At 45.2% G+C, this 19,870-nt stretch overlaps 1 protein-coding gene across 3 annotated transcripts in view; it reads right to left on the reverse strand.

The window, feature by feature from the left end:
* The window catches only part of LOC134941278 (beta-1,4-galactosyltransferase 1-like), a 672,500-nt gene that overhangs the window by 494,292 nt on the left and 158,338 nt on the right, over positions 1–19,870 (reverse strand). For all 3 annotated transcript variants that reach the window (XM_063932143.1, XM_063932142.1, XM_063932141.1), the window contains exon 2: positions 9,662–9,751. In XM_063932143.1, the coding sequence (XP_063788213.1) occupies positions 9,662–9,751 (90 nt within the window). The remainder of the gene's footprint in view (positions 1–9,661; positions 9,752–19,870) is intronic.

The following is a 19,870-nucleotide window of genomic DNA, read 5'->3' on the forward strand; positions in this document are numbered from 1 at the left end:
AATTGTTATTGATACCATAGTTCCCAATGCTTACCCTGAAAGGGTTTAGACAAAAGGAGACCAGCACACCACCATATGAAAAAATATGAAAAGCATTTAATGAATCAGTAGCATTATCAGGCCTTTTGAAAAAAAATTTTTTTAGTACTCATCATGAGGCTTTCAGCAGTATTCAAGCAGAACAGCCATCCCAACGGCCCGTTTCGGTTGTCACACCTTCATCATGGGGTCAGCTACAACATAGTGTTCAAACAGAGAACCTTATAAAGCTGTGCAATTTGCATAAATCAGATACACCTGTTTTGCCCAATCACCAGTGATTCAAAAACCTCCCAGGGGTATGTGAACAGACCAGTGTGGAACTACAAAAGCAAGACAAAGTTGCCCAGACCACTATCAACAGTTCCGTTGTACCGGAAGTGACAACACGCGACCGCGTTTGTCAACATCCGCCATGTAACGGAACTCAAGTGCCGGGGTACGTTTCCACGGCACTAGCATAAGTACCGCTGTGCCGGAAGTGATGTCGCGTCATCGCGACAATCAACTTCCGCCAATACAAAAACCGGCCTCAGATCACTGGCAATGTCACCGCCTATGTGTTCAAGGTACACAACTTATCACATACATTAATCTGTACATAAAAATAAAAAATACAGCATAAGAATATCAAATGAAAAAAGAAAATAACACATAATAAAGAGTATATTATAGGACATAATGAAAAATAACCTGTATGTCGATACTTATTCTACGGGCCAATAGGTCCTATATAAATATCATCTTAAACAGGCATACAAAGCCGCATTAGTAGGAGAATATCGACATAGAGGCTAATTGATCATAAAAAAACAAATTATATAAAAAACACAAAAATAGAAATGGTAGTAAGTTGCATTAGTGGCATTGTCAACAGCGATCCCAGATAGAGACAATTTGACATAAAGTATACTATCTTGGTCAGTTGACTGTAAAACAGTAGTACCAATGAAAATTCAAATGAAAGGAGTCAAAATAAGTTCTTCATTCAAACCACTGGGCGCAGTTGAATTTAACTTGTAGATCCATTCACATTCACGTTGCAGAAGTAACCGATGTCTATCGCCTCCCCTACGTAGTGGGGGGATGTGATCTATTGGCATACATCTAAAGTCAGCCATAGTGTGACCACTAGTAACAAAATGCCTGGCTACTGGTGGTGTGCTGGAATCTAAAGCTGTAAAGGCCTTCTTGATAGAACTCCTGTGCATGGATATACGTTCCTTTAGCATACGGATAGTTTTACCCACGTAGAGTTTATTACATGGACAGAGAATGATGTATACCACATAGCGAGAATCGCACGTCAGTCGATGTCTTATAGTATAGCTACTTTTGGTAATTGGATGTGTAAAGGTTTTTCCCAACAAGAGAAATCTGCAATTTGCACAGCCCGCACACTTATAGGCTCCTTTTTGCAGTGAAAGCCAATGCAAATTAGTGTGTATACCTGGACTAATGTCAGAGAATGTGATGCGTTCTCTTAAGTTGCGACTTCTCTTATAGCTGAAGAGAGGTGGATTCGTGCAACTAGGTCCAAGGATCGGGTCAGCTTGTAGTATGTGCCAATGCTTAGTAATGATCTTCCTAATTAAACCAGAGGAAGTGCAGTAAGTCGTAGGAAAAACCAATCTGTCAGAAGTAGCATCGACACGTTGTGTAGATAGAAGATCATCCTGTTTCAGCAGCAAACATCGATCTATTGCTTCATCGACTTCATCTTTACTGTACCCCCGTTGGATGAAGTTATCACCCATTTTGTGTAGGGCTATAGGGAGCTTAGAAGGATCTGATGTTGTTCTAACAACTCTAACGAGTTGTGAGTAGGGGAGTCCTTTCTTCAAGGGCCGTGGATGAAAGCTGTCTGCCAAAAGTAGTGTATTTTTGTCCGTGGGTTTTTTGAACAATTCCGTATGGAAGGAGTTATTTTTAATAGATACCAAAACGTCCAGGAACTCAATACTGTCGGCACTACTCCTGCACGTGAAAGTGATGTTCTCAACCTTATGGTTTAATTGCTCCACAAACAAGAAGGCCTTTACAGCTTTAGATTCCAGCACACCACCAGTAGCCAGGCATTTTGTTACTAGTGGTCACACTATGGCTGACTTTAGATGTATGCCAATAGATCACATCCCCCCACTACGTAGGGGAGGCGATAGACATCGGTTACTTCTGCAACGTGAATGTGAATGGATCTACAAGTTAAATTCAACTGCGCCCAGTGGTTTGAATGAAGAACTTATTTTGACTCCTTTCATTTGAATTTTCATTGGTACTACTGTTTTACAGTCAACTGACCAAGATAGTATACTTTATGTCAAATTGTCTCTATCTGGGATCGCTGTTGACAATGCCACTAATGCAACTTACTACCATTTCTATTTTTGTGTTTTTTATATAATTTGTTTTTTATGATCAATTAGCCTCTATGTCGATATTCTCCTACTAATGCGGCTTTGTATGCCTGTTTAAGATGATATTTATATAGGACCTATTGGCCCGTAGAATAAGTATCGACATACAGGTTATTTTTCATTATGTCCTATAATATACTCTTTATTATGTGTTATTTTCTTTTTTCATTTGATATTCTTATGCTGTATTTTTTATTTTTATGTACAGATTAATGTATGTGATAAGTTGTGTACCTTGAACACATAGGCGGTGACATTGCCAGTGATCTGAGGCCGGTTTTTGTATTGGCGGAAGTTGATTGTCGCGATGACGCGACATCACTTCCGGCACAGCGGTACTTATGCTAGTGCCGTGGAAACGTACCCCGGCACTTGAGTTCCGTTACATGGCGGATGTTGACAAACGCGGTCGCGTGTTGTCACTTCCGGTACAACGGAACTGTTGATAGTGGTCTGGGCAACTTTGTCTTGCTTTTGTAGTTCCACACTGGTCTGTTCACATACCCCTGGGAGGTTTTTGAATCACTGGTGATTGGGCAAAACAGGTGTATCTGATTTATGCAAATTGCACAGCTTTATAAGGTTCTCTGTTTGAACACTATGTTGTAGCTGACCCCATGATGAAGGTGTGACAACCGAAACGGGCCGTTGGGATGGCTGTTCTGCTTGAATACTGCTGAAAGCCTCATGATGAGTACTAAAAAATTTTTTTTTTCAAAAGGCCTGATAATGCTACTGATTCATTAAATGCTTTTCATATTTTTTCATATGGTGGTGTGCTGGTCTCCTTTTGTCTAAACCCTTTCAGGGTAAGCATTGGGAACTATGGTATATATATATATATATATATATATATATATAAAAGGCGTGGCCTTGAAAGGATGTGTTCGTTACACTTCATGAACACCGGTCCGTGAGCTGAGACGCTAATTTGATCCGACATCACTGCCAGTGCTGTGCGGGGCGGGCCGCTGCAAGCTGCTCCGGAGGCAGCAGGGGATCTCCTGCACGCTGGTGATTTTAAACCTTGATGTACGTGAGCTTGTTACTTTGTAGTAAAATCATTTGATACTTTTACTCACTGAGTGTGCCTTCATTCTTTTTCAGTCAATATATATATATATATATATATATATATACACACACACACACATACACACACACACACACACACACACACACACACACACACACACACACGTATTCAGTATATACTGTATGTACATGTTAAAGAGCACTCAATAAATTCAAATATAATACCAGGATGGCTTCCCAGAGTTTAAATAGAACAGTGTTACCCCTACTTCACAAGACTAAGCGGCACTACATGGACTTTATATACTGTATATGCAAAAAAAAACATTTATACTCCAATATTAATGTTTCAAGACCTCTTCAGTCTTTTCATGATATATATTTGGCATAATGGAATGTCAACAGATATTAGAAAGTTCCAAAAGCCATTTGATTCTTATCAGTGAGTGGGGGAGTTTATGGCCCCAAAACCAGTTCTGGCAGACCCTGCCACATGTAGGGGGTTAGGACAGGAAGTGTAGGGGGTTTTTAGGACAAGGAACAAAGCACAGGCTAGAGTTCAGTGTGAGCTGAGGACTGAGGATGGAAGACACAGGCTAAGTGACCAGGGATGAGACCCCATGCTAGGGCTGTGGAACAAGCATGGTACTCCACAGCCCCTGGCATTATGGAGCAGCATGTAGGTGGTACCAGGAAGAGCAAGAGCTATCCAGATTCACAGTTTGAGAGCAGCAACAGCATGATCAATCAGTGGAAGAAACAAAGGGGATCCCCACCTTCAGGAGTACCCTAGAAGCAGGACGGGAGGTGTGAGTCTTCGGGAGAGGACTACCTGGGTGAGTGGTAGGAAACCACATGTGGCAGAAGGCCCCCAGTGATGAGTCCATGAGAAATCCCATTTATATAGACTGCAGATATCCCCAAGCGAATTAAGGGAAAACACACCGAAATTAATCTCAGTTTGCTCTACTGATTCCCAGAGACTGCGCTGGTATGTACTGTAATGCTGTCCCATCATTGTTTATGCTGTTATTGCCATTGAAGTGAATTAAAGGAAATGCTAAGCTTATGTAACCTATAAGAATATTATGCTGGAGATAGGAGAACAAGGAGTCAAATGTTATTGTCGTGATAACCCTGTCTGAACTATGAATAAACTGCTTGTATATGTAATGAGACGGCCTGGCGTGCAATGCTTTAAAAATGACGGATGGCCCTGGCGCTGCCCGTCTATCACACACACACACACACACACACACACACACACACACACACACACACTCATATATATATATTTAAATATTTCTATATTAGGAATATTATAGATTAACTAAAAAAATATTTTATACATATTTTATATATATATATATATATATATATATATATATAAAAAAGAGATGGTTGTACGGAGAGCGCTCTATTGTGTAAACAGTCTCTTTGTGGTTCCTTCAAGGATACTCCTAAACTAATTTGACCACGGAGTGGTGATTCTGAAAAAGACCCTCTCACCAGATTCACCCAGACAGCGATAACACTCGCTAATCCATAGCTCCCAATAAAATGTATTAAATTTTTTTTTTCTAAAATAGAAAACCTCTTACATCGATCTTAACAATCGTGGGGTATGATCTTAAATGGACTTGCTGTCCACCCCAGCCGGGGAGGAGCTCATATGACAGCCAGTCCGCCCACAATGTTTATCACCCCATATATATATATACATATATATACATACAGTTATACACAGTATATCTAATGAGCAGAAGCTGAGCCTGTCCTGCTGCCCAATATGCCACATTGCTGTATTAGAGGTTAGAGCAGCAGTAGCCAGGCAGCCAGCATATGACAGGCTTGATACCTCACCTGTCAGGAGGATCATCAGACACCCTGCTGCTGCCGCCGGGCCGCCATCACGGAGCTCTGGGTCTGACAGCACTGCAAGTGCAAACTCCACGGGGCTGTGTTGGGAGTCTGGGTGCAGAGGAGGTGGGGCTGTACTTGCGTGACCTTGCACACCCTGACATCACATGGGTCAGAGGAGGCGTGGAGTCACAGTGCTGTATATGCAGCACAGGGAGGGCTGGGAAAGCCTACCACTGCGCTGCCATCATATGTAAGATATCTATGCCAGCGACGGCATTTTACTCACCGTGCGCCGGCGGGCAGGGAGAGGAGTGAGGCCGGGGGCGGGTGGGTGGCCGGTCCTAGAACAGTAGAAGGAGTGTGTTTTAGCCTGCCTACTGCAGTAAAAACCATCTGACAGTGCTGTTAGCCTATTTTGGAGCGTGGGCTTGGAGCTGCAGCTCCATTAGCCCCATTGTTAATCCGGCCCTGTCTGGCTGTTATACACAGATTATTACAGATCCTAAGCAGATCACAGGGAAAAAATGAAAGCCACAATATGACAAAGTCTAGATTCTGATAGGATATACAAAATTGGGATTTTGTTCCTATAAACAAAAATAAAGAGTGGTAGGATCTGTAATAATCTGTGTATAACAGCCAGACCAATGCTTGGACAAATTTATGATATGTGACCCAATTTCCATGTGACACCCAATATATAGTAACAAAAAACTGGTAAAGCTCAATAAATCCTGAGCAGCGTTTTGAATAAAATGCGATTCCCAGTGGCAGCCTGACTTCCGGGATTCGGCCCCGGGAGTCAGTCTGTGCATGCGCAGGGTGACGGGGGCATGCGCGGGGCATGCTGGGAGGGATCCGATCAGATCCCTCATACAGCGCTGCAGAGAGAAGCTCATAGGTTTCTAAAGGGTATCGCCAGCAGAGCCCCTCCGCGGTGTTGACCCGGTGGCTGGGGCATAGTCAGGGGTTAAAGTGAGGGGGAACGAGGTGGAACTGAGTTCCACCACCTGTAATTGTAGGTGGAACTAGTTCCACCTCCTCGTGGCCTTGCACAGTAATTCCATATCGTTTCTAAGCAGCGCCACTGTGTATCATGACATAAATAAAGGGTACTACTGAGTGACGGAATGTGAATAAGAGGAACTACTATGTGATGAATTATGAATCAGGGCACTACATGCTGTGTAATGGGAATAAGACTGTGGGTACTATTGTGTGATCACTGTCCCTTTATAAAGTATAAGAGGTGATGCACAAATTTATAGTTTGCAGGGAGATGCCAAAAACCCTGGCTCCGCCTAATGGGAGGTGTGTGTGTGTGTGTGTGTGTGTGTGTGTGTGTGTGTGTGTGTGTGTGTGTGTGTGTGTGTGTGTGTGTGTGTGTGTGTGTGTGTGTGTGTGTGGGTCTAGGTGGCAGGGGAAATGAGTTCCACCACCTCTCCAGGACCACTTTAAGCCGTGGGCATAGTGCATCCTGTAAATGCGGTAAGTTTACCACATTTTCCATTTAGTACATCACGCCCTATATGTCTGTGCTTACCTAATCTCCTCTGTAAATATTTACATTCCTTATATTCCTATAATGAACTGTCAGTCTCCTGTGTAGTTTTAACAACTTTTCCCTTAGCACCTGTGGTTTATTTTCCTGGTTGTCTTTTTATTCCTACAGTCTTAAATCAACTTTTCAGTACAAAAGGGGTTGAATTTACTTAACCTCTCTAATTAGAACTTTTTACCTACAGTTTTATAATGGCAACAGGATTCATTGTTAAGACTTGATTTAAAAACTGACATATCCCAATGTCTTCAATGTCACAAATACAAAATGTTTATTATATTTATTTATTTCCTGTATTGTGATTATTAAAACAAAACTTACCAGCCCCGCTCCTGCTTCCATACCACTGCTGCTGCTGTCTCTGGCCGCTGCCGGCTCCTCTCTATGGGAGAGACGTCATGACGTCTCTCCCATAGTAGCGCTGCACTGACACTAGGGGTCAATTATGACCTCTAGCATCAATCAGCGACGCCAGCTACAGCAGGCGCCCACACAGCCCATGGCATCTGCTGCAGCCGGGGAGAGGGGGTCAGGAGTAGCATCTCTTGCCACGGCGGCGGCGGCCTCGGGGTAGGGGCGCCCCGGGGCAAAAAGCCTGCTTGCCCGTGGCAAGAGACGCTACTGGGTGGGATGTACTATGCCTTGAAAAGTGATAATTTCACAGCAGTGACGTGCGGTGAGGTCAGGGCCTGGGGAGGCACTGCAGCTAAACAACCCCCCCCCCCCCCCCGAAAAAAAAAAAGTGCAATCCCCCCACACCACTAAAATTAGCACCAGGCAGAACCAGCCAGGGGGGACAATGCCGTAGCAGGGGAGACACTCAGTGTGGGGTCCCCCTGCCATGCCATTAAACACCCCCCAAACCAGTCAGCCCAGGGCTGGAATTCCTCGGAAAGTGGGGCCCCCAAAAAATCAAAATGGGGTCCCCCTTCCCGAGCAACAACCAGCACTGGGCTGATAGCCCAGTGCTATGCCCCGCACCCCTGGTGGCGGTGGGTGCGGGGTTCATTGTATGTTCTGTTCTTTACAGGAGGCCTACAGATCCCAGCAAGCCTGCCCCAGCATGCTGGCACTTGGAGAACCACAAGTGCCAGCATGCCCGGACATAAAGGGCCCGCTGGCACATGTAGTCCACCTGCAAAGAATAGTAATATTGTTCTTTACAGGTGGCCTACAGGTCCCAGCAAGCCTGCCCCAGCATGCTGGCACTTGGAGAACCACAAGTGCCAGCATGCCCGGACATAAAGGGCCCGCTGGCACCTGTAGTCCACCTGTAAAGAAAATATAAAAAAAAAACACAACACATTCTTTAAAAAATCCTTTATTAAACTGGGTCTTCACCTGGGGGCGGCGGCCTTTAAGCTCTTTTGCATGGCCGCCGCCTTCCCAGGGCTTCCGGCGTCTTCACCTGGGAGGGCGCCACCTCCCCAGGGCTTCTGGGGTCTTCCTCCGGCGTCTTCACCTGGTGGGCGGCGGCGGCTAAGCTCTTTTGCATAGCCGCCGCCCATCCAGGACTTCCACGACGTCTTCACCTGGGAGGCGGCGGCCTTTAAGCTCTTTTGCATGGCCGCCGCCTTCCCAAGACTTCCAGCATCTTCACCTGGTGGGCGGCAGCTGCTAAGCTCTTTTGCATAGCCGCTGCCCATCCAGGACTTCCACTGTGTCTTCAGTCTTCAGGAGCTCTTCTCCGCTCCTCCTCCGCCGTCGGACTGACAGCCGCTGCCTCGCGCTGACTTATATAAGTCAGCGGGAGGGGGCGGGGCGATGACGCGGCGAGCCATGATTGGCTCGCGGCGGCCATCTTGAATTTCAAAAATGATGCTGAGGCGCCATTTTTGAAATGGGTACCGCTTCCGCTGCCAAACTCTGCATATGGAGCCTGAAAGCGCGTCTCGCCGCCGCTACCGCCGCCCGCCTCTCCGCCGCCAGCACCTCCGCCGCCCGGCCCGCCGCATCCCGCCGCATCTCGCCGCATCCGCCGCCCGCACCTCCGCAGGTACCGATGCCGCCCCATACAGTGATTGACAGCGGATCCAGTGACGGATCCGCTGGCCGATCACTGTGGCCTCACTCACAGGGACGTGCTTTCATAGGTTGAAAGCACGTCCCTGTAGGAAAGCGGCACCACTAATGGTGCCGCTTTCCCATGTTATTTCAATGGGCTTTTCCAGCCCATTGCTAGGGCCCGCCTGCGCCCGCCCCCCGCTCCCCATACTTTTCCTAATCACTACGGGAGGCACCACGATCGGTGCCTCCCAAAGTGATTTTAACACACATTAATGATAGGTAAAATAATAAAGAAGATACTTATGTGTCATAAGTATCTTCTTTGTATTATTTTACTCATTAATGACAGGGGAGGCACTGCCTCCCCTGCCTCCCCTGACTGCACGTCCCTGTTTCACAGTGATAAAGTACCAGCCAATAACCTCCTGTCATTTTTCAAACCCAGCCTGTGACATGGCAGTTAGGAGCTGATTGGCTGGTACTTTATCACAGTGAAATTATCACTTTTCTAAGCTTAGTACATCCAGCCCTGAGTAAGTCTGCAGAGGTGATGGCATATCTGAGATGCGATCGCAGGACCCATGCTGCACAGGCACAGAACAGGTCCTGCGCGTGTGCAGTTTCCCAAATATCGTGAAACTGCAGGTTGGATCGCATCCATCCTGAATAAGGACCAATATGCGCTGTTCAATGAATGCTTCATTTAAGAAAAAAAATATATATATAAAAGTGGTCTTACCTAAATTAGTGGGGATTTCTGGGCACAAAGCTATATGTTCCATTTCCACATTTTCAGAACTTTGAAGAGCGGTATAAGATATATTACTCTCTGTAAGTAATAGAAAACACTGTTAAATATACATACACAATATGTACCCTGTGAACTTTAATTAAAGACCATTTTTGGGCACAACTGATTTTCCAATTAGATTCAAGAAGTTAACAAACCAAAAATTAATTATCAATAAAGAAACAAAGACACAGGGGTATATTTACAAAGATTCGTGTTTTGGCCGTTTTGAAGGGTGTTTAAACTCGAATGGTATCGGGTGCATTTTACTGCAACTTTTTGAATCCTGATACGGTCATTCACTAAGCTGCCGACTTTTCACAATTCGTATTTTCCGATGTCGATGTGATTCGTAATATCAGGCAGTGTTTTACGGGAGTGATGAGTAAAACACTGCCTGACAAAACACAAGGAATCCCGGCCGGATCTGTGAGATCCGTGCAGGGCTTCATTGTGTACCTTAAAAAGGTTTTTAAAGTGTTTAAAAATCTGAAAAAAATTGCGTGGGGTCCCCCCTCCTAAGCATAACCAGCCTCGGGCTCTTTGAGCCGGTCCTGGTTGAAAAAATATGGGGGGAAAATTGACAGGGGTTCCCCCATATTTGATCAACCAGCACCGGGCTCTGCGCCTGGTCCTGGTGCAAAAAATACGGGGGACAAAAAGCGTAGAGGGTCCCCCGTATTTTTTGAACCAGCACCGGGCTCCACTAGTCAGAGAGATAATGCCACAGATGGGGGACACTTTTATATAGGTCCCTGCGGCCCTGGCATTAAATCACTAACTAGTCACCTCTGGCCGGGGTACCCTGGAGGAGTGGGGACCCCTTAAATCAAGGGGTCTCCCCCCTCCAGCCACCCAAGGGCCAGGGGTGAAGCCCGAGGCTGTCCCCCCCCATCCATGGGCTGCGGATGGGGGGCTGATAGCCAAGTGTAAAATAAAAGAATATTGTTTCTTGCACAAGAACTACAAGTCCCTGCAAGCCTCCCCCCGCAAGCTAGTACTTGGAGAACCACAAGTACCAGCATGCAGCGGTTAAACGGACCCGCTGGTACCTATAGTTCTTCTGCAAAAAAAATACCCAAATAAAAACAGGACACACACACCTTGAAAGTACAACTTTATTACATACATTCCGACACACACATACTTACCTGTGTTCAGATGCCGACTCGGCCCACGTCTCGACGTCGATTCCAGGGTACCTGAAAATAAAATTATACTCACCTAAATCCAGTGTGTCGTGTCCTTTTTTAATAATCCACGTACTTGGCAAAACAAAAAAACGGAAACCCGACCACGCACTGAAAGGGGTCCCATGTTTACACATGGGACCCCTTTCCCCGACTGCCAGGACCCCCCCCCTGACTCCTGTCAAAGAGGGTCCCTTCAGCCAATCAGGGAGCGCCACGTCATGGCACTCTCCTGATTGGCTGTGTGCTCCTGTAGTGTCTGTGAGGCAGCACACGGCAGAGATACAATGTAGCGCCTATGCGCTCCATTGTAGCCAATGGTGGGAACTTTGCGGTCAGCGGTGAGGTTACTTTCGGTCAACCGCTGACCGCAAAGTTCCCACCATTGGCTACAATGGAGCGCATAGGCGCTACATTGTATCTCTGCCGTGTGCTGCCTCACAGACACTACAGGAGCACACAGCCAATCAGAAGAGTGCCACGACGTGGCGCTCCCTGATTGGCTGAAGGGACCCTCTTTGACAGGAGTCAGGGGGGGTCCTGGCAGTCGGGGAAAGGGGTCCCATGTGTAAACATGGGACCCCTTTCAGTGCGTGGTCGGGTTTCCGTTTTTTTTTTTGTTTTGCCAAGTATGTGGATTATACATTGGACAGAATCTACACTGGATTATGTGAGTATAATTTTTTTCACAGGTCCCCCAAGGATTCTACATGGAGAAGAGGACCGAGCCTCGTGGGAACATAGGTAAGTATGTATGTATGTATGTATGTATGTATGGAGGTGTGCATGTATGTAATAAACTTATACTTTCACGGTGTGTGTCCTGTTTTTTTGGGGGTATTTTTTTAGTAGTAGTACTACTACAGGTACCAGCGTGCCCGGTTTTCCACCGCATGCTGGTACTTGTGGTTCTCCAAGTACCAGCTTGCGGGGGAGGCTTGCTGGGACTTGTAGTACTGCTACTAAAAACAATATTCACATTTTTTACACATGGCTATCAGCCCCCCATCTGCCGCCCTTGGATGGGGGGGACAGCCTCGGGCTTCACCCCTGGCCCTTGGGTGGCTGGAGGGGGGACCCCTTGATTTAAGGGGTTCCCACTCCTCCAGGGTACCCCGGCCAGGGGTGACTAGTTGGGTATGTAATGCCAGGGCCGCAGGGACCAGTATAAAAGTGTCCCCCGGCTGTGGCATTATGTACCTGGCTAGTGGAGCCCGGTGCTGGTTTCAAAAATACGGGGGACCCCTACGCTTTTTGTCCCCCGTATTTTTGGAACCAGGACCAGGCGCAGAGCCCGGTGCTGGTTGATTAAATATGGGGGAACCCCTTTAATTTTTTCCCCCATATTTTTTCAACCAGGACCGGCTCAAAGAGCCCGAGGCTGGTTGTGCTTAGGAGGGGGGACCCCACGCAATTTTTTTTTCTGTTTTTACACTAAACAGACCCTTTCCCATAGATAACCATGCACAGATCTCACTGATCCGTGCATGGTTATCCAAACTCGACTGGAAAAAGCAGGTCTATTTTTTTGGTGCTTTTTTTAACGAATCGAAAAAAAATAGACCCACACTTGAGCACTCAGAGACTAACACCCAAATACGAATGAATAGTGAATGCCCGTATTGTATGAAATAACAGCCGCGTTTGACCGATGGTCTAGTCATTCGTATTTCAGAACTTTGCCAATCAAACCATTACGAATAGACCAGACACTGCCGAGTTTTTTGCTTAGTGAATTCCCGGATTGGGACTTAGAAAAAAAAACCACAAATCGGCCAAACTCAGATTTTTAGTAAATACTGGCCCCGCACTATTTCATTGATACACAGATGTCATATTTTAAACCAACTGGTAAACAGCTAACTCTGTGAATGAGGATGCATCACGTAAGGATCAGTAGAATAAAAATGGGACACGACGAATTATGACTGCATAATAATATGTAAATATTAACATAACAGAAGCCTGAAACAAAGTAGCAGCATTGCAATAAAACACACATGCTCAAACTGTGCGCCATCTCACAGCGCTACATACAGGTTGAGTATCCCTTATCCAAAATGCTTGGGACCAGACGTATTTTGGATATCGGATTATTCCGTATTTTGGAATAATTGCATACCATAATGAGATATGATGGTGATGGGACCCAAGTCTAAGCACAGAATACATTTATGTTTCATATACACCTTATACATACAGCCTGAAGGTCATTTTAGCCAATATTTTCAATAACTTTGTGCATTAAACAAAGTGTGTGTACATTCACACAATTCATTTATGTTTCATATACACCTTATACACACAGCTTAAAGGTCATTTAATACAATATTTTTAATAACTTTTTGTATTAAACAAAGTTTGTGTACACTGAGCCATCAGAAAACAAAGGTTTCACTATCTCAGTCTCACTCAAAAAATTCTGTATTTCGGAATATTCCGTATTTCGGAATATTTGGATATGGGATACTCAACCTGTAGTACAATAACTGATGAAACAAACTATGAAAATTGAAACAAAAACTGCACATTAAAGGCCCAATTTTGTGTTGGATAAATGTCCAACTTCTTTACATAAATATGCCTTGTATTACAGTGCAAATACAGACCTGACTCCTGCATGCCATACCACTAAGGCCCTCATTCCGAGTTGATCGCTAGCTGCCGATGGCCCTCATTCCGAGTTAATCGCTAGCTGCCATTGTTCGCTGTGTAGCGATCATTTAAAAAAAATGGCAAAACTACGCATGCGTATGGGCCTCAATGCGCACACGCGGCGTACGGGTACAAAGAGCATCGTTGTTTTACACTACTTCTAGCGACAATTCCATTCGCACAGCCGATTGCAAGGAGATTGACAGGAAGTGGGAGTTTATGGGTGTCAACTGACCGTTATCTGGGAGTGTTTGGAAAATTGCAGGCATGACCAACCGTTTGCAGGGCGGGTAACTGACGTCAATTCCGGGACCTTCGTCGCAGCAATGATCGCATAGAATAAGTAACTACAGGGCTGGTCTTGTTTTGCACAAAATGCTTTTGTACCGCTCGGCTGCACGTGCGTTCACACTCTTGCAAAGCGAAAATACACTCCCCCGTGGGTGGCGACTATGTGTTTGCACGGCAGCTAAAAGTAGCTAGCGAGCGAACAACTCGGAATGAGGGCCTAAATGGTTGCCAGCACTTGCAGAGACTTACACATAATTAATATTCTACTAACTTTCACACCTTAATCCAGCATTTACAATCCAGTGGGAAAAGGAAGAGTTGACTGACCTTATAGCATAGCGATAGTTTCGCATTTTTAGGGTAAGTGTGATTGCCAGGTTGGTCATTTTAATCACTTGTTACATGATTGCATTTCAATTAATATAAAGGAATATTCTGAACTTCAGTCTTATTGCTTAACTAAGTGCTTTTAATTATCATGTTTTGAAACTATTAGAAGTTGTTTTATCAAGGAGGCTTGCATACAAACAGAAAGTTAAACATTTTAAAACCACATTTATTTTAAAATGACACTCTTTATATCTGTTAAATGTCACACTTATTTTTTGTGTTAGGAATCTGTTTGCATGCCAACCTGGAACACAGTTGGTAATAGGAACAACATGTTTAACCCTTTCACTGCTGAGAATTTTCTCAGTCCTGTGCTGAGGCTATTTTGTGACATTTGTAGTTGTCACATTCCACTGTTATTTCTATTGAAAATATATATATATTTACTAGTGATGTGCACCGGACATTTTTCGGGTTTTGTGTTTTGGTTTTGGATTCGGTTCCGCGGCCGTGTTTTGGATTCGGACGCGTTTTGGCAAAACCTTACCGAAATTTTTTGTCGGATTCGGGTGTGTTTTGGATTCGGGTGTTTTTAAAAAAAAAACCCTAAAAAACTAGAGATGAGCGGGTTCGGTTTCTTTGAATCCGAACCCGCACGAACTTCACTTTTTTTTCCACGGGTCCGAGCGACTCGGATCTTCCCGCCTTGCTCGGTTAACCCGAGCGCGCCCGAACGTCATCATGACGCTGTCGGATTCTCGCGAGGCTCGGATTCTATCGCGAGACTCGGATTCTATATAAGGAGCCGCGCGTCGCCGCCATTTTCACTCGTGCATTGAGATTGATAGGGAGAGGACGTGTCTGGCGTCCTCTCCATTAGAATAGAGATAGATAGATTAGATAGAGAGAGATTGTGCAGAGTCGCAGACAGAGTTAGTTTACCACAGTCAGTGACCAGTGCAGTTGCTAGTTAACTTTTATTTAATATAATATATCCGTTCACTTCTCTCTGCTATATCCGTTCTCTGCCTGAAAAAAAAAAACGATACACAGCACAGTCAGTCACACAGTGTGACTCAGTCTGTGTGCACTCAGCTCAGCCCAGTGTGCTGCACAGTCATCAATGTATAAATTAAAAGCTTATAATTAATTGTGGGGGAGACTGGGGAGCACTGCAGGTTGTTAGCAGGAGCCAGGAGTACAATTATATTAATTAACAGTGCACACTTTTGCTGCAGGAGTGGTGACCAGTGCCTGACCACCAGTATAGTATTGTTGTATACTACTAATATCTCTTTAAATATCAACCAGTCTATATTAGCAGCAGACACAGTACAGTGCGGTAGTTCACGGCTGTGGCTACCTCTGTGTCGGCACACGGCAGGCAGTCCGTCCGACCAGAATTGTATTATTTATTATTATATACCTACCACCTAACCGTGGTTTTTTTTTCATTCTTTATACCGTCATAGTGTCATCCTAATTGTTACGAGTATACTACTATCTCTTTATCAACCAGTGTACAGTGCGGTAGTTCACGGCTGTGGCTACCTCTGTGTCGGCACACGGCAGGCAGTCCGTCCGACCAGAATTGTATTATTTATTATTATATACCTACCACCTAACCGTGGTTTTTTTTTCATTCTTTATACCGTCATAGTGTCATCCTAATTGTTACGAGTATACTACTATCTCTTTATCAACCAGTGTACAGTGCGGTAGTTCACGGCTGTGGCTACCTCTGTGTCGGCACACGGCAGGCAGTCCGTCCGACCAGAATTGTATTGTTTATTATTATATACCTACCACCTAACCGTGGTTTTTTTTTTCATTCTTTATACCGTCATAGTGTCATCCTAATTGTTACGAGTATACTACTATCTCTTTATCAACCAGTGTACAGTGCGGTAGTTCACGGCTGTGGCTACCTCTGTGTCGGCACACGGCAGGCAGTCCGTCCGACCAGAATTGTATTATTTATTATTATATACCTACCACCTAACCGTGGTTTTTTTTTCATTCTTTATACCGTCATAGTGTCATCCTAATTGTTACGAGTATACTACTATCTCTTTATCAACCAGTGTACAGTGCGGTAGTTCACGGCTGTGGCTACCTCTGTGTCGGCACACGGCAGGCAGTCCGTCCGACCAGAATTGTATTATTTATTATTATATACCTACCACCTAACCGTGGTTTTTTTTTCATTCTTTATACCGTCATAGTGTCATCCTAATTGTTACGAGTATACTACTATCTCTTTATCAACCAGTGTACAGTGCGGTAGTTCACGGCTGTGGCTACCTCTGTGTCGGCACACGGCAGGCAGTCCGTCCGACCAGAATTGTATTATTTATTATTATATACCTACCACCTAACCGTGGTTTTTTTTTCATTCTTTATACCGTCATAGTGTCATCCTAATTGTTACGAGTATACTACTATCTCTTTATCAACCAGTGTACAGTGCGGTAGTTCACGGCTGTGGCTACCTCTGTGTCGGCAGTCGGCAGGCAGTCCGTCCATCCATAATTGTATTATTATTATAATATATACCACCTAACCGTGGTTTTTTTTTCATTCTTTATACCGTCATAGTGTCATACTAGTTGTTACGAGTATACTACTATCTCTTTATCAACCAGTGTACAGTGCGGTAGTTCACGGCTGTGGCTACCTCTGTGTCGGCAGTCGGCAGGCAGTCCGTCCATCCATAATTGTATTATTATTATAATATATACCACCTAACCGTGGTTTTTTTTCCATTCTTTAATCTTTATAACCGTCGTCATAGTGTCATACTAGTTGTTACGAGTATACTACTATCTCTTTATCAACCAGTTGTACAGTGCGGTAGTTCACGGCTGTGGCTACCTCTGTGTCGGCAGTCGGCAGGCAGTCCGTCCATCCATAATTGTATTATTATTATAATATATACCACCTAACCGTGGTTTTTTTTTTCATTCTTTATACCGTCATAGTGTCATACTAGTTGTTACGAGTATACTACTATCTCTTTATCAACCAGTGTACAGTGCGGTAGTTCACGGCTGTGGCTACCTCTGTGTCGGCAGTCGGCAGGCAGTCCGTCCATCCATAATTGTATTATTATTATAATATATACCACCTAACCGTGGTTTTTTTTTTCATTCTTTATACCGTCGTCATAGTGTCATACTAGTTGTTACGAGTATACTACTATCTCTTTATCAACTAGTGTACAGTGCGGTAGTTCACGGCTGTGGCTACTTCTGTGTCGGCAGTCGGCAGGCAGTCCGTCCATCCATAATTGTATTATTATTATAATATATACCACCTAACCGTGGTTTTTTTTTTCATTCTTTATACCGTCGTCATAGTGTCATACTAGTTGTTACGAGTATACTACTATCTCTTTATCAACCAGTGTACAGTGCGGTAGTTCACGGCTGTGGCTACCTCTGTGTCGGCAGTCGGCAGGCAGTCCGTCCATCCATAATTGTATTATTATTATAATATATACCACCTAACCGTGGTTTTTTTTATACCACCTAACCGTGGCAGTCCGTCCATAATTGTATACTAGTAAACTATCCAATCCATCCATCTCCATTGTTTACCTGAGGTGCCTTTTAGTTCTGCCTATAAAATATGGAGAACAAAAAAGTTGAGGTTCCAAAATTAGGGAAAGATCAAGATCCACTTCCACCTCGTGCTGAAGCTGCTGCCACTAGTCATGGCCGAGACGATGAAATGCCAGCAACGTCGTCTGCCAAGGCCGATGCCCAATGTCATAGTACAGAGCATGTCAAATCCAAAACACCAAATATCAGAAAAAAAAGGACTCCAAAACCTAAAATAAAATTGTCGGAGGAGAAGCGTAAACTTGCCAATATGCCATTTACCACACGGAGTGGCAAGGAACGGCTGAGGCCCTGGCCTATGTTCATGGCTAGTGGTTCAGCTTCACATGAGGATGGAAGCACTCAGCCTCTCGCTAGAAAACTGAAAAGACTCAAGCTGGCAAAAGCACCGCAAAGAACTGTGCGTTCTTTGAAATCCCAAATCCACAAGGAGAGTCCAATTGTGTCGTTTGCGATGCCTGACCTTCCCAACACTGGACGTGAAGAGCATGCGCCTTCCACTATTTGCATGCCCCCTGCAAGTGCTGGAAGGAGCACCCGCAGTCCAGTTCCTGATAGTCAGATTGAAGATGTCAGTGTTGAAGTACACCAGGATGAGGAGGATATGGGTGTTGCTGGCGCTGGGGAGGAAATTGACAAGGAGGATTCTGATGGTGAGGTGGTTTGTTTAAGTCAGGCACCCGGGGAGACACCTGTTGTCCGTGGGAGGAATATGGCCGTTGACATGCCAGGTGAAAATACCAAAAAAATCAGCTCTTCGGTGTGGAGGTATTTCACCAGAAATGCGGACAACAGGTGTCAAGCCGTGTGTTCCCTTTGTCAAGCTGTAATAAGTAGGGGGTAAGGACGTTAACCACCTCGGAACATCCTCCCTTATACGTCACCTGCAGCGCATTCATAATAAGTCAGTGACAAGTTCAAAAACTTTGGGTGACAGCGGAAGCAGTCCACTGACCAGTAAATCCCTTCCTCTTGTAACCAAGCTCACGCAAACCACCCCACCAACTCCCTCAGTGTCAATTTCCTCCTTCCCCAGGAATGCCAATAGTCCTGCAGGCCATGTCACTGGCAAGTCTGACGAGTCCTCTCCTGCCTGGGATTCCTCCGATGCATCCTTGCGTGTAACGCCTACTGCTGCTGGCGCTGCTGTTGTTGCCGCTGGGAGTCGATGGTCATCCCAGAGGGGAAGTCGTAAGCCCACTTGTACTACTTCCAGTAAGCAATTGACTGTTCAACAGTCCTTTGCGAGGAAGATTGAAATATCACAGCAGTCATCCTACTGCAAAGCGGATAACTGAGTCCTTGACAACTATGTTGGTGTTAGACGTGCGTCCGGTATCCGCCGTTAGTTCACAGGGAACTAGACAATTTATTGAGGCAGTGTGCCCCCCGTTACCAAATACCATCTAGGTTCCACTTCTCTAGGCAGGCGATACCGAGAATGTACACGGACGTCAGAAAAAGACTCACCAGTGTCCTAAAAAATGCAGTTGTACCCAATGTCCACTTAACCACGGACATGTGGACAAGTGGAGCAGGGCAGGGTCAGGACTATATGACTGTGACAGCCCACTGGGTAGATGTATGGACTCCCGCCGCAAGAACAGCAGCGGCGGCACCAGTAGCAGCATCTCGCAAACGCCAACTCTTTCCTAGGCAGGCTACGCTTTGTATCACCGCTTTCCAGAATACGCACACAGCTGAAAACCTCTTACGGCAACTGAGGAAGATCATCGCGGAATGGCTTACCCCAATTGGACTCTCCTGTGGATTTGTGGCATCGGACAACGCCAGCAATATTGTGTGTGCATTAAATATGGGCAAATTCCAGCACGTCCCATGTTTTGCACATACCTTGAATTTGGTGGTGCAGAATTTTTTAAAAAACGACAGGGGCGTGCAAGAGATGCTGTCGGTGGCCAGAAAAATTGCGGGACACTTTCGGCGTACAGGCACCACGTACAGAAGACTGGAGCACCACCAAAAACTACTGAACCTGCCCTGCCATCATCTGAAGCAAGAAGTGGTAACGAGGTGGAATTCAACCCTCTATATGCTTCAGAGGTTGG

Source organism: Pseudophryne corroboree, chromosome 1 (assembly GCF_028390025.1).
Source record: "Pseudophryne corroboree isolate aPseCor3 chromosome 1, aPseCor3.hap2, whole genome shotgun sequence".
Lineage (NCBI taxonomy): Eukaryota > Metazoa > Chordata > Amphibia > Anura > Myobatrachidae > Pseudophryne > Pseudophryne corroboree.